A 14,101-nucleotide genomic window follows, 5' to 3' on the forward strand; every position below is an offset into this window, starting at 1 on the left:
TTGATAAGGCTAGAAGACGGCAATGGTGCAATTGGAGCTGTAGATTGCAGCAGCGGGGGAGTGGAGACTCGAGGGAGCTCTGACGCTCAAATATGACCCCGCCGCCGAATGCCCGCCGATGGCTGCGACCAGGGTCCTCGGCTGACGTCGCCGCGAACCTCCACCTTATCCGATCCATCTTCGTCGCTTTTCCGACGTCAGCCGTCATCTTTTGCTCGCCCAAGGCCTTGACGGGCTCAGCAGCATCGAAAAGAGCTTGGAGAAACGTGTGCTGTTGGGTATGCTGAGTGAAGACACTCCCTCACAGCCCACAATGCCACGCTCGGTATATCTTTCAAGCGCCGAAAAGTAGGTAGGTGTTGGGAGAAAATTGTACCGATATCTACTCGGTCTTGCGGGAGGTCTTCAGGTATTCACCGGCTGATGGGCGCAAGCTTCCTCGTGAGGAACGTCTACGGTATTCCCTTTTTTTTTTTTTTTTTGTTAATTTCTTATCTGGAACATGAAAGAGCGCCTGGGGCAGCAGGCCGGCTATGGACAGTCATCTGCCGCCGTATGTTTTTGGTCCATGTCACGGGTGGCCTCCACTGCCTCCCACAATCGGCAGATCGGTTTGTGTTTACCGTCCGCAACCACAGATCCATCACAGATCCACAGATACCAGAAAATGCCGTCCATACTGCAAGAGATAGCTACCTTCTTGGCAGCTCTGGGGATTCGAATGCGCAGATACGAGATTGAAAAAAAAAAAAAAAACTCAGCCAGATTGTGCTGTGACACCGTCAATGTTCTGCGTCGGCGCTGTGGATTTTGATTTCGGGGCCTGCGCTGGATCGCGCGTTGAAGAGCAAGGGTTACCCGATTACCGGGAGTATCGAGGACTTCGGCTCAATCAATGGAGCTCAATGGAGCTCAATTGAGAGAATGGCAATGCTAAGGCGGGGCCTGCGTGCCACGGTGACGTGCGTAGCAGTTCTGACCAGAGGGCGATTGCGGCAAACGCAACGGTCCCACGCCTTTCACGCAGGACTACCCTTTTAACACCTTGTGCTGTACGCGCTGCGCCGTTGCCGGGCCTTCCACTCCCTCCCCATGACCGTTGCCGTGCCTCTGCCTCCGTCATCCAGCCCGCGCACACGACCACAACAAAGCCTCCCTCACGCCGCGCATCTCGACAAACCCTCCGCACTCTCTTCGCGCTTCATCCAACCCGCTCTCCTGAACCTCGTCGTGTTGCGCGCATCCATCCTTCTGTCCAACTCATCGAACATCCATTCCGCAACACTGCTCCTCCACCACCGACTCGCAACCCACACAAACTCAGCATCCCGCAGCCCAACTCCTCATCCTGCTCATCTTGTTGCTGCTTGCACCAGCCCCCCGCCCATTCAAAGTTTTCCCTCCAAATTCGCACATCATGACGCAACCTACCCAAGCGCAGAGCTTCGCTTCCGACCTTGAGAGCTTTGGCTCCATTGACTGGGATGCTGAATACGAAGAGCTCGTCACGACAGAACACACACGTCCCGAGCTAGGGACCGTCGAAACGGAAGACACCACACATCCCGAGCCCGAGCAGCTTCAGCCAGAGGGCCAGGAGGCCACCAACACCGCGCCGCTGGTCCAGGAACCCACTCCTGACCACCCCCATACCCTTGACACCACATTCGCCGACAACGCCACTCCCACCATTGTCGCATCTCCCAACTGGACCACCACTCCCGAACCAATGTCCAGTGCATTCGAAGACATCGGCTTGTACGGCGAAGAGGCGACAGCAGCCACTGACACGGCCGCCGCGCTGGCGCCAGGCTCCTTCGCCGCCTGGGAGCATCCTGGATGGTGCTGGCGGGAGTCGTCCTCGTGGTGCGAGTGGACGGCCACGTCCCCAGAGGTCAGCGCGTGGGCCCTGTCGCCGGGCATCAACGACGACGCCGAGTGGATCATCGGCGCCAGTCGTTACGGAGACGACTACGCCCACGACGACATCCCGCGCGTCGCCAGCCTTCTCCGCCGGGCGTACGAATACGCCTACAACGTGCCGGAGAACGTTTGCTTCCCCGCGCTGGCCCGTGGCTTCAAGGCCGTCCCTCGCCGCGGCTGCGTCGCCGAGCGGGAGGTGTTCCCGAGGGGCGCGAAGGGCTTGAAGGAGAGGCGGGAGCTGGGAGGCCCGGTCTACTTCCCCCAGCCCTCCCGCCTCTCCGAGGTTTGGTCGGTAGAGGAGGAGGAGATGGAGAAGGACGACGCGGAGGTCTCCTCCGAGATCTCTGAGGAGTGGTGGGGCTGGTTTGAGAGCAGCTGCGGCGAGGAGGACGAGGACGAGGAAGGCGCAACGCCCGACACGGGCTCCTCCGCATCAGTGGAGTCCTCCAACCGCGTCGTCGTCTCGACGCCAATCACCATCAAGCCCGTCCCGCTCCGCCCTCAGCCCAACATCGACGGCGCCGAAGACCATGAAGCCGCCGCTACAGACAGCGACGATGAGGACGACCAGATCTCTACTTCTTCTAGCGACTTCGTCACAATCCCCATCTCTCCTCCGCCGGCCGACACTGCTGAAGACGAGGACGACAGCTCCTCAAGCGACGGAATCGCCAACGAGTACGAGGGCCTCTTCGCTCTATACGAGCCTACCAATCTTATTTCGCAGCCAATCCACACCACCAAAGACGAGGAATACATGGCCGTAGAGGACCAGCTCTCGGACAGCGGAAGTGAGGAAGACAACGTCTCGGTCGGAGACGCCGAAGACGGAATCCCTGCCACTCCCTCCAGGCTCACCCTCCTCGCTCCACAGCCGACCGACGCTATCGAAAGCGAGGAGCACGCGACAGGCAGCTGCGAGCTTGCTGATCGTGACAGCGAGGACGACGACACTTCGATCGCGGACGTCACCAACGAAGTCGAGATCCCTACCACTCCCTCCAAGCCCACCCTCGTCATTCCGCTACCCCCACGCACGCCTGTGCGCTCCAGAGACGCTCTTCTTCACGACCTGAGTCCTAGCCCGAAGCTCACTGGCCCAGGCCTCCTGCGCAACATGGCATTTGACGATATGGCCCCACAGATCAGCCCGGTCCTTCTTTCTCCGGCCCTCGCGCTCAGAGACACGAATGCCGGCAAGAAGCTGGCCCCTGTTCCAACGCTGTACCAGGTTTTCGTTGAGCAGCATGGTGAGAAGACAATCCACCAAGCCACAAAGAACCAGCAAGATGCGTGGAAGGAGCAAGACATGGAGGAGCAGCATGTCGGCGAGGAGAGCGCGGGTTTTTGGACCACTGCTGCCGCCGCTGCTGTTGCTATCATTGGTGGCTTCACGGTGCTTTTGGGCTAAAGACGACATATTCCAATCTGAAGGGAGTAATGGCAGCCCGAGAACACGACAGTGATCGAAAACACAACGGAGAATCATCACGAGCACAGCATGCCGAGACTCTCGAAGAGCTAAGTTGCTCTGGAGGCAAAAAGAGCCTTTCGCCCGATCTAGTGGCCCCAGGTGGAAACGATGGAAGCTCTCATGTCCCAAGGTTTTTCTTTTTTTTTTAAGATGCATTAAGATCAGGCGCGGTATACCACAGATTTTCCCGATTGGGCTTGGACTTTTGCAAGGTGTCTCTGGGTGGAATTTGATTGCTTTGCATAGCGCGGCCGGATTTGCTTTTACAGCGCAGCATTGGGAGGCACTTTTTGTTTGGCATAGCGATCAGAACTTTGCATTGTTTGGTGGCTTGTTTAGGTTCCTCTCAAGAAATTTTGATCCACTTGGACAATTCACAAAAGTTTTGAGGGCCTCTTACAGTATTCTGTGCATCTTGACTTCACGACTGTGATAAACAAACCATTTCCAAGCTTTGCAGCTTCATGAAATCAAGGTGATTACCGGCTGCCATGAGCTTGTACGCTACATGGAAAAGCGGAGGCTTCTGCCTAATAGCACCCCAAACGAACAGCTTTATTACGTACAGTTGTTTGGAGCAGCACGGAAGCATCCTTTAAGCAAGCGCCATTATCCGCTTCTAGATATTTAAGCTCATTGCCCGCAGGAGCTTTCCACGCTTCAACCGCTGAGATATTCGGTTGTTATATATGGTACAGAATGCCGATACAGTATAGAGAATAGCCGTGAGCGCTTGAATTGTTCAGATTCAGAGGGGGTGTGTTATGTGGGCTCCGCCACATTCAAGCAACATGCTCGTAACTTACGGATAGTTCCCGAAGGGTGCATCTGAGAGACTACACCGCATAACACTTGCTCCACCTTAACACCATGCCCTTGAGCTGAGCTCATTCACCACTTTTGTGGGCTCTTATAGACATCTTTGCCTGCTTCAAACTCAAACCCATCCACCCATAATTCTTGTAACCGCTCTTGATACTTACCACACCATCGCATCTACACGGCTTTTTTTGCCTTCGAATCACCTGTGACTCTCTCTATACTTTCTGAATAGCATCGCTTCAACATGCAGTCGACCGCACGCATAATGTTCAAGCTGGGAACGACGAAGACCAAGCGATCTCCCACCGAAAGTGCGCCTGCCTCTGCGTCCAAAGTCAACACCAGATACATGGCTGCGGCACCTATCCATGACGAGCCCACTCCCACAAAGTCTGCAAAATCCAATTCCCTGAAGGGCCGCCTCAGCTCCAAGCTGAAGAGCATCTCATCCACCGCGACCAAGGTCATAAAGCGCGCTTCGCAAAAAGTCTCGCGCGTCCTGAGTACTTCGAAATCGGAGGGCTTTCCTTCTCGCGTTCGCCCGCATAGAAAGCTGACACCCTATCCCGGCCCAGCTGTTTGCGATAGCAGTGAGAGCAGCCAGCAAGACATCCACCGCAGCGCCTATCAGGAAGCTGAGAATGATAGCTGCCGAGACACTGAGTCGTTGTTCAGCCTGGGCAGTTCTTCGGATTACCCCAGTGTCAACTTGATGACCCATGGCCCACTCCCAGCACACGACCCAGGCCACATTCCCTCCCCTTACGAACATACCGGAACATCCATGGAAGTCTGTGAGTGGGCTTCATCTCCAGCCATCTCCACGGACATCTACGCCATCCGCAAGGCCACCGCTGAGGGTGACCACACCGACGACGCCATCCGCCGAGCCTCTTGCCTCAACCGCGCCGATCAGCACCTCTACCACATTCCCGGTCGCCTGAACATCCGTCTCCCCAATGGCGCAACCGGCCAAATGCGCCTCCCTCTCGAATACCCACGAGGTGCCAAAGGTTTGAAGAGGCCCGACGACCGTGACTTTCCCGGCTGGCACCGCGACACCGATGGGTATATGGTTCCCACTCCCCGTCTCCTTCAGGGTGTCTTCTTGCCGGAGCCGTCGCATTTGCGGGAGGTGGAGACTGTCCAGTCTGGGGAAGAGTTTCGCTCGCTTGGTCAGAACGTCACTCTCCACAGCTTCCGCCGTAAGAGCTCTCCGGCATCTCGCCAGTGCGGATCATCCACATGGCTTGCCAGACCTACATTACAAGCTGCTTCAGTTGCGGAAGAAGAGGACACTTTCACAGAATCCCCTGAAGACGCCTCATTGTTCTCCACTTTCGACGGGAGCTATGATGTTTGCGACACCGATTCACCAGTGGTCAGCAACGAGTGGACGATTCAAGACGTCGGATTCCGCCGCTTACCTCTGACACACGCGAGGAATCCCATTTCGCGGTCTACTGGCCACCTGAACCTTCGCTCCATTTCGCAAGACATCATTAACGAGGAGGAAGATGAAGAGGAAGATGGATTGAGCCCCTTGAAAAATTCAATCGAGAAAGAGTCCAAAGAGGACACTCCTGATGAAGAAGCGGTTGAAGTGCAATTGTATGAGAACGTATTCGACGAGGCAGACAGCGAGCCGACTGCTGGCGCCGACTCTGAGTTCGCTATCCCTGAGATGCATGAGGGAAGTAGACTCCCATCTCCGGAGTTTGATAGCGACAGTTGTGACTGGGAGTCGGCTATAATAGAGCAGGCTCAGCTTTGCTCTATTCAACAAGTTAAGGCAAAGCTCATCTCCCAGCCGCGTCCGCCTAACCCACACAACTAGCAAGGGAGCTTGCGAATCTGTAGCGGTAGCAAGATTGGGACGGGCTGAAAATAGTTCTGGAGTTTGCATAACGGCGTTTTCTTTGGATTATGCATGGATCAGCGCATCAGGTTGTCATCGAAGAATTCGCATTTAGTGTAGCCTTGAGCAAATAGATTCAAGCTTTGCGTTCGGAAGCTGGTCAGGAACGTATGCTCAAGCAAACATGCCACGAAGAGAAAAGCATAAAAAGTCGCGTTGCTGAAGCCAGTTTGGAGTATTATCAATGCGATGATGTAGCTGGATGCTTGAAAATACGTAGAAGTGGAAGTATGAACTTGCTTACCTTCCTATCAGGCAGCCTTTTCCAAAATACAACTTCAATGGGTTTGAAGGCCAGTGTTTTGCTCCATGTACAGTCGAATCTCTCCTATATCTGACATTACCTTAGCCAAGTGCGCGGATCGCTCCCACCGTGCACATGATTATCCATTGTGAACCGTTTATAGTAGCCTCCTATCATTCACTTACCAGTACCAGCGCACTCTGGCTTTTAGTTGCCGAGTGGCCTGAGTGTTATCTTTCATCATTTTATATCACGCAGTCAGGAATCGATAACACCTTTGATTCTTGGCTCCTTTCCCACCGTTGTAAACTTGAACCACTCCAAAGCGCCTTTCATTCACACGATCCTCTGACCTTTTTATATCGTTTTGTTCCACTACGCCTTCGGCCTCTTCTGACCATTGATCGAACCAGCCAACCACGTCGAGATATATTTTCTGCCTAACCAGCTGCTCGACAACAACCGCGGATACGTACATCTCTTCGAGTTTCGGACATTCATATAACAGCATAATGGAGCCCGAGAGGAATCGTTGGCTCGGAATCAAAGGAGAATCCAGCTCAAGGCGAATCCGCTTGAGAAGGTCGATTGAACGTCTCCGCAACACCACTGGCAACTTGCTTCGCCGTGTTTCGAATGGCCTTCAACGTGCTTCCACAGTTCCGTCTCGAAGAACGTTCATCCCGAATGTTCCTGACTTTTCCAGAGATGATATTTCAGATTGGTGGCGAAGTAGCCTGAACAATGGCACTGTCAACGAATCTGTCATACAAGCGCAGGAGAACGTGGTCAGTCCGGCAGGGAGCAATACCTCCACTTCGACCTCGACCACTTCCACCCCGCCAGAAGTCTGCCTCTGGGTCTCCTCCGTCCCCATCTACCAAGAACTCCGCTGGATCCTCCATTCCGGAGTCCAAGTCAACACGCATCTACTTCGCATCGCAAGCTGCCTTCGACGTGCTATCCGTCATTTGTACGACGTGCCCGAAGAGGACTACCCAAACCTTCAGTTACCAGTCGGTGCCACAGGTCAGAAGCAGTGTCGGATGCACACCACGGCTTCCACATACCCTCGCGGCTCCAAGGGCTTGAAGAAGCGCGGTGATCCTGATGTTCCCCGGACACGTTGGATCCCGAACGGTATCAAGCTTGCACCCATTGACACTCAAGTATTCCAGCTCCGTGGTTGCTTCTTCCCTGCTCCGTCGAAGCTGCGATACACCGAGACGTTGAACTATGACGAGAAGCCAAAAAATGTCGGGAAAAGCCACCAGAACTTGTCCGCGGCGGACCCCAACGAGCTGAGCACCGCCATTCAGTCCGTTTCTGGTGAGGAGCCGACAGACTACTACGGTCCAGCTAGAGACTACGCTGGTGGTGTTTCAAGTAGCTCGGATTCAGAAGCAGATTCTGAAGATGATAGCGAGGGCCCTGAAGATGCCCAAGCTGTAGTGGATGGAAGTGCAGCGCACTGATAGCGCCAACACCAACACCTCCATGCCGAACGCATTGAAACTTCTCTCTGGTCAGGCTCAGCCTCGGATCAAAATCAGGCCTGTCAGCAACGAGCAGATGCTAGCTATCATGGAGGCTGCTAACGACGAAGCGAATCATAACGAGATCGAGACTCCCAAGCATCGGAGCCTTTTCTGTCCCTGCCGAAATGCTATAAATACCTCTTGCAATCCGCGGCAGGCTATATCACATTGTGCCAATTTCTTCGGGCAATTTCAATGATGGACGATTGAACAGGGCGAGTTTCTACGTAGTGCTTCATATTTGTCTTGCTTTCTTTTGGGAAATCCAATTTTCTCCATTATTCGAGTTGTTTTCTTCTGCGCTGCTGTGGTGCACGCGATAGATTTTCTAGCATCAAGTTTGCACTGTATCATTGGGTTCGCGCTGCTGTACAAATAATATGATTGATATCGCGACCGACCATTAACTTGCGCGGTGATCTTTCTAGTGGAAGTCCAGGGCAAGAATGGGCCGATTGGTTTGTGTTTGCATTTTAGCTTTACAATGATTTTGTTTGAAATGGGGGGCAAACTCTGGAACCCACGGCTCAGGAATATACAATTACCTCAAGATTCATCTGCTCAAGAGCTCAAAAATGCAATGGAGTGAATTATCTATATACCAAAGTGTAAATAATTGACGTCCTAAAAATTTTATATTTGAACATTGAGCGAGCCGTGAGAAGTGATGTTCCTCGCCTCAGCCTCCTTGCGCATGGTACGCCTACAACAACCATGGTGGTCCTCTAGCATGGCAAGACCTGCACACAAAGTCTGGCACTTGTGCGCACGAATGTCTTCGACGAGGTTGCGGCACCGGGTGACGTCATGAAGGCCGGGTGGTAGTGAATGTGGTGGGCCACTGTCGCCGCACGGTCACCACCGTGACGCGCTGGCCTGGAAACGGGAGAAACAAACCATATGCTCGCCGGTCGCGTGCACCCTCGCTTAATCACTTACTTTGCCTGCTCCTAAAGAGAATCTTCGGGCTGAATCTAGCCATCTCCTCTTCATCCACCGCCCGCTCCCCGCAAACTTACGACCACCTTCAACGAAGTCCAGGAACACCATCTTCCTTGCCGGGAACCACATTTGTCCAACAGCTTTTTGCGACCATTTCCCACGCGATAAACATATTCCTGCCTCTTACCCGCTGAAACAGTGTCCACTCTCGCCGCTATGCCTTTCGCAGCGGGTCTTGAGCAGTTCGGGGCGCTCGGCGATCTCGACTGGGATGAGGAGTTCGAGGATCTTGTTTCCACTGGGCCTACCATTGAGGATAACTTGGACGCTGTAAGTTCTACCGCCTTGGCACTGTCTGGACCTTATATCATGCTCACGCTGTCCAGGACGACGCAATATGCACTACGGACATGTCTACCAGGACGACTGAGAGCGAGCTGTTCTCCCTCGAGGGCGACTTCGACACCAACCTGGACATCGTGGAGCCTTACCAGCTGGCACCCACCGACGAGGTCATGTCCGCCGAAGATACAATCATGGAGCACACCATCCACCCCGCTTCTCCTTGTGCTGAGTCTCCAGTCCCGCTTCCACTCGAGGAAGAACATCCCAACACTTCAAGCGCCAGCCAGACCTTCCACCCTGGTTGGTCCGAAGAGACACCTTCTTGGTACCGGCACACCGCTACCTCCCCTCAAGTCGCCCGCTGGGCCGTGTCCCCTAGCATCTTCAATGATATCACTTGGACGATGAACGCCTGCAAGAACGATGTGGTGGATAACAACATTCCTCGCGTTAGTTCATGCCTGCTGCGTGCTATTCAGCATGTCTACACCGTCCCCTTGGATGCTGGGATTGGCTACCCTTATGGAGCCTATGGCGAGAAGTTCTACGAGCGTTGCCTCGGGCCAATCTACCTCTTTCCTCGTGGTGCAATAGGCCTCAAGGAGCCTACTGACCCGGATGTCCCGAAGGACGTCTACGTGCCTAACGGCATCAAAGTCCACCCGCCGTCAGCCGATGGCCAGGCATTCTATCCTCGCCCCTCGCCCCTGCGCTACGTCGCCAACATTGATGATGACCAACCTCCGAAATCTTTCCAGTCAGCTCCGTCCCTGGTATTCCTGTCGGGTGAGAACTACCTCGATGAGAATGTTGAGATGGTCGATATCGAGATGGGCCAGCCCATGGAGACCGAGGAAATCACAATCCAGGAGTACGAGCAAGAGAGCGAGCAAGATGGTGGTGAGGAGACTGAGTTCTCGCCTGAGGAGATCACCGAGTTCTCCTCCGAGGATATTGTCGACTTCGCCTCTGAGGAGCTTATCGAGGCTCAATTCGAAATCGAAATCAATGGTGGCACCCTCCCCTCAGATATCGTTGACGAAGATGATGTCGAGTGCTTCTATGCCTCCAGCGAAGAATCGCGCTCTTGGCCCAGTTCCCCTCCATTGCCCTCCCGCGAGCATGGTTCTCCGTTCACCATATACGAAGATGAAACGACCTGCGATCTGCCCGAACTTGCTTTGCCACCCCACTGCAAGATTCCTGGACTCGAACTCACTCAGGATTTGGACGAGGGTTATGGCGAGTGCGGCCATGAGCTTCCTGAATTGGACGATATCACCACCACGCTGAACGGCAGTGAGATCGATGAAGCCATCTCTCGCCTTGAGAGTATGAGCCTGGTGTCCCTCGGTGACCTTTTGGAGTTCAAGCGCGAGTCTGATGTCTCCTGCACAGAATACGCTCCTTCAACCGGCGGTATTCCCAGCACCATCTTGCCAGAGGCTCTTGGGAAGGGAGCTGATGGCAGCTTCGATCTGACTCATCCTTCCCCACTGGATGTTGATCTCTCCAGCGTCCAGGGAGCTCAAGTTGTTGGTCATCTCAACTCCACAGTCAACACTGATTCTGGTGACGCTGCATTTGTCGTAACTTCTGATCAAGAACTTGCTCAGAAGTTTCACTCTAAGGGCCTCCAGGGCTCTTCTCAAGTCGTTGAGGGAGGCGTCGGCATCGCCACCGTTGTCGGAGCAGTCTGCCATACGATTTGGTCGATTTGCAGCGCCAACCCTCTGTCAGTCTTCTTATTCTAAGAAGCCACTGGCAGCATTTTCCAGAAAGCAGTAGAGCAAATGCATGAGACATGGGTTATTTCATACTGGTGTTTGAAAGAGGGGACTGCATGATGGAATTTTGCCTTTCTTTGATTTTCCTTTCGCGCATTATACCCAAGGATAGTTTAGTTCGGAACGGATTTGCATTGTTCAGGCGTTTTATAAAAATCTTTGTAAGGCAGCAGTGGATGGCGGTGGTTTTACTTCCGCATGAGAGCACGGAAGTCATAATACGAGGGTTTTACTTACAAGCGTACAAACATGGCCGTGAGTACTTCAGTCTGTGATTTCTGCTATTGGTGTGTATGCTGTGGTGTAGCTTGGAGCTATTATCAGCTATGCGCCGGTCTTTTTACTGCAAGTTTGCACTCTAGTCCAGGCAGTGTTGTATTCAGCAGGATGTCCGATGTTGGTGAAAATCCAATACTGGGTTATCGCGTCGTATTCCAGCCTTGAAATTCGAGGCAGGAATGATCCAGACGAACAGGTAGGACCGCGGTCGACGCAATTCAGCATCTTATGTTTATCAATGCAGTCGGAAGGCACTAAGGTGGTTGTACCTGCCGCTTGCATGCAGATTAACCTGAACCAATTGCAAGAACGCAACACCTTCACTACGCAACCACCTCAGCCCTTCGAAAATTTCATTCGAGTATCGTGACTCGGAATTTCGCTTCACAAAGCCGAACAGCGGTACAGTCATCATCCATGGAACCGGTATCGTGTAGTGTCGGTACAGGGACCAGCGCTCCTCGTCTACAGCCGCCGACAAAACTCGAACGAATATCAATGGCTTTGGATAAGGGCCCTCTCGCTTCCGTCTAGCTTCGCGCACTTTTGCCTGCCGACGCTACACAGCTCAAAAGGCTGCCCAGCTCCCCCGAAGTCTTTCACTATCCCAGAGTCTCGCACCCACAGCCGGACCCTCTCGAACCCATACATCCTCTTCAACCCTCACCAAAACTCCGCCAAAAACCAACCTCTCACGACCCGAAAATAAGGAAAAGGCATCAACTGCGACCCACCATGCAGGACGACGACAACATAGACTGGCACGCCTTCCTCAAAGATTCCGTCCTAACCGACGACGACTCCACCACCACTACCACCAACCCCGAGCCGCCGCTCGTCCTCCGCAAGCACAGCCCGGAACTCACCTCCTGGCTGCTCGAAGAGTCCATCTGCCGCTCGCTCATGCCGTCGCATTACCGGCACCATCCCAGCCACAAAGACAGGATGCGGCTGCCGCACGCCAGGTTCGCCCGCGCCAACGACCTGCGCCGCACCGTGTCCATCTGCTGCGCCCGCGAGCGCATCTTCAGCGACGACGACCGCGACACCATCCCCGTCCCGATGGGCACGCCGTGGCCCCCCGGCGCGACGGGCCGCCTGCGCCACCCGCCCCGGATCCGCCCCGGCGCCAAGGGGCTGAGGGCCGTCGGCTTCGACGTGCCGCGGAACTATGCGGGGAAGAAGAAGGTGTGGAGCTACAGCGAGTGGTTTGTGCCCGAGCCGACGCGCCTGGGCAGGGAGGTGTGGACGATTGACGAGGGAGCGCGTGGGGGGATCAGGGTGGACGAGGGAGAAAGGGACGAGGATGTAGTGATGGGTGGGACTGATGAAAATGGGACGGATGCGCAAGAGGGCGTCGCGGTCGACGGGGAGTTTGACATCCCATTCCCACCTCTGACACGGTCGCCGGGGCCGAGTTACCATGGCCCGCTGAGGGAGTATGCCGGGTACGTTTCTGATGATGACTCTGACTCTGATTCCGACTCCGACTCCGACTCTGATGACTCCGATGATGACGATTCGGATGATGAGTCCCGGTCGAGTAGTCGGTTTCTGAGATTGGGAGAGAGGATGGTGCAGGATGCTGATGAAGACGATGTCCAAAAGATCACCGACGCTTTCGCTGCCTTCGATGGAGATTATACAGGAAGAAATGTGGCTGGACACGACGCCAATGCTGCCTACGCCAATGGATCTAGATTCTGCGGTTGAATGGGCCAGCAACGACAACGACGACGACGACGACGACGACGACGATGAGGCCAACGAGCGCGCAGACAGGAAAGAAAATAAGACCGACATCACATACTATGCCTACTCAAATGCCGATGACAACGAGTTCGATATGAGCAAGTTTTGAGATGTGGAAATTGACCTGCCTTCACTTTCTGTAGCCTGGGCTGAGAACTTCTTCTGACCGGCTCCCGTCGATTCTTACAACCACAGCCGGATCGCGTACGGCGGCTACGAATTCCCGTGGTGAGCGAGACTTGCGCGGCCATGGTCGAGCCAGTCGGCTCCAAAAGCACCATAAGACCTCGAGAGACACGGGAAGCCACATGTATTCGTCTGAGACCACCGACGGCTCCTTGGGAGTAAGCTTCCGACTGATGACCAGGAGGCGCGCGGAACTAAGCGCCCGTGTATCCTATTGTTCTCAGCTTTTCCGCTGAGCCGGGCAGAATGAAAAAGCAAAAAAGAAAAAAAATCCCGCTCCCATCTTGGTCGCTTTCACAGCTTGTCTGTCTCTCCTCTGACCCGGCCGAGGTTGGTGGAGAGGCAAAAAAGAGAAGCTGCAGTAGCGCTCAGGGTTGTATACAAGGCAGTTACGCGTACGAGCGCGCGCGTCACACTCAAAAACACTAAACGACCTATGCCGAGATCATGTACCGGGGCAGGAAGTGGGTCTGAAGGCAGATCCTCGCCTTCGCGTTTGGGTGGCTGGGGAGGGAGGAGGGGCCCAGACCGAGCTCTCGGAGAAGGTGGAGAAGGGATGGCGCAATCTGCAGGTACCTGCAAGTGCTAATGCGGGACCAAGTGGAGGGTCGTGCTTCTTTGCTTTTCTGGAGGAGGAGAAAATTTGAGGGAGCAATTGTGGAGGATGAGCGGTATTAATGCCGTGAGCGGGGCCCGCAGGGATTGCTGGCGCCCTTTCACCGCCTGATGGTTCTGCTTTTGCAACTCCTCCTGGCCCCTTCCGTTGTCAATGGGTTTGATTGTTTGTTTGAGTGGCAGGGCGGCGGCGGCTGGTGGATCGAAGGATTGGCGGCGTTGTACGTGTCGTTATGTTGTGCAGAAGCACGCACATGACAGATAGCAACAATCGAG

At 54.4% G+C, this 14,101-nt stretch overlaps 5 protein-coding genes across 5 annotated transcripts; all 5 read left to right on the top strand.

Moving 5' to 3' along the window:
• Nucleotides 1-1,417: 1,417 nt before the first annotated feature.
• On the top strand, nucleotides 1,418-3,334 carry LTHEOB_7965 (Lpxtg-domain-containing protein cell wall anchor domain; the record flags this gene model as incomplete). The annotated part of the gene is made up of 1 exon (XM_035517389.1): nucleotides 1,418-3,334. The coding sequence occupies one exon, from the start codon at nucleotides 1,418-1,420 to the stop codon at nucleotides 3,332-3,334; it is 1,917 nt and encodes a 638-aa protein (XP_035370984.1).
• A 1,129-nt stretch (nucleotides 3,335-4,463) lies between these two features.
• Nucleotides 4,464-6,056, top strand: LTHEOB_7966 (uncharacterized protein; the record flags this gene model as incomplete). Its single annotated transcript, XM_035517390.1, has 1 exon — nucleotides 4,464-6,056. The coding sequence occupies one exon, from the start codon at nucleotides 4,464-4,466 to the stop codon at nucleotides 6,054-6,056; it is 1,593 nt and encodes a 530-aa protein (XP_035370985.1).
• Nucleotides 6,057-6,893: 837 nt separating this feature from the next.
• Nucleotides 6,894-7,856, top strand: LTHEOB_7967 (uncharacterized protein; the record flags this gene model as incomplete). Its single annotated transcript, XM_035517391.1, has 1 exon — nucleotides 6,894-7,856. The coding sequence occupies one exon, from the start codon at nucleotides 6,894-6,896 to the stop codon at nucleotides 7,854-7,856; it is 963 nt and encodes a 320-aa protein (XP_035370986.1).
• A 1,221-nt stretch (nucleotides 7,857-9,077) lies between these two features.
• Nucleotides 9,078-10,960, top strand: LTHEOB_7968 (Chromosome alignment-maintaining phosphoprotein 1; the record flags this gene model as incomplete). Its single annotated transcript, XM_035517392.1, has 2 exons — nucleotides 9,078-9,191; nucleotides 9,248-10,960. The coding sequence occupies 2 exons, from the start codon at nucleotides 9,078-9,080 to the stop codon at nucleotides 10,958-10,960; spliced, it is 1,827 nt and encodes a 608-aa protein (XP_035370987.1).
• Nucleotides 10,961-12,007: 1,047 nt separating this feature from the next.
• LTHEOB_7969 (uncharacterized protein) lies at nucleotides 12,008-13,133 on the top strand (the record flags this gene model as incomplete). Its single annotated transcript, XM_035517393.1, has 2 exons — nucleotides 12,008-12,720; nucleotides 12,881-13,133. The coding sequence occupies 2 exons, from the start codon at nucleotides 12,008-12,010 to the stop codon at nucleotides 13,131-13,133; spliced, it is 966 nt and encodes a 321-aa protein (XP_035370988.1).
• Nucleotides 13,134-14,101: the final 968 nt, after the last annotated feature.

The sequence above is a fragment of the Lasiodiplodia theobromae genome (assembly GCF_012971845.1).
Source record: "Lasiodiplodia theobromae strain AM2As chromosome Unknown scaffold_24, whole genome shotgun sequence".
Classification (NCBI taxonomy): domain Eukaryota; kingdom Fungi; phylum Ascomycota; class Dothideomycetes; order Botryosphaeriales; family Botryosphaeriaceae; genus Lasiodiplodia; species Lasiodiplodia theobromae.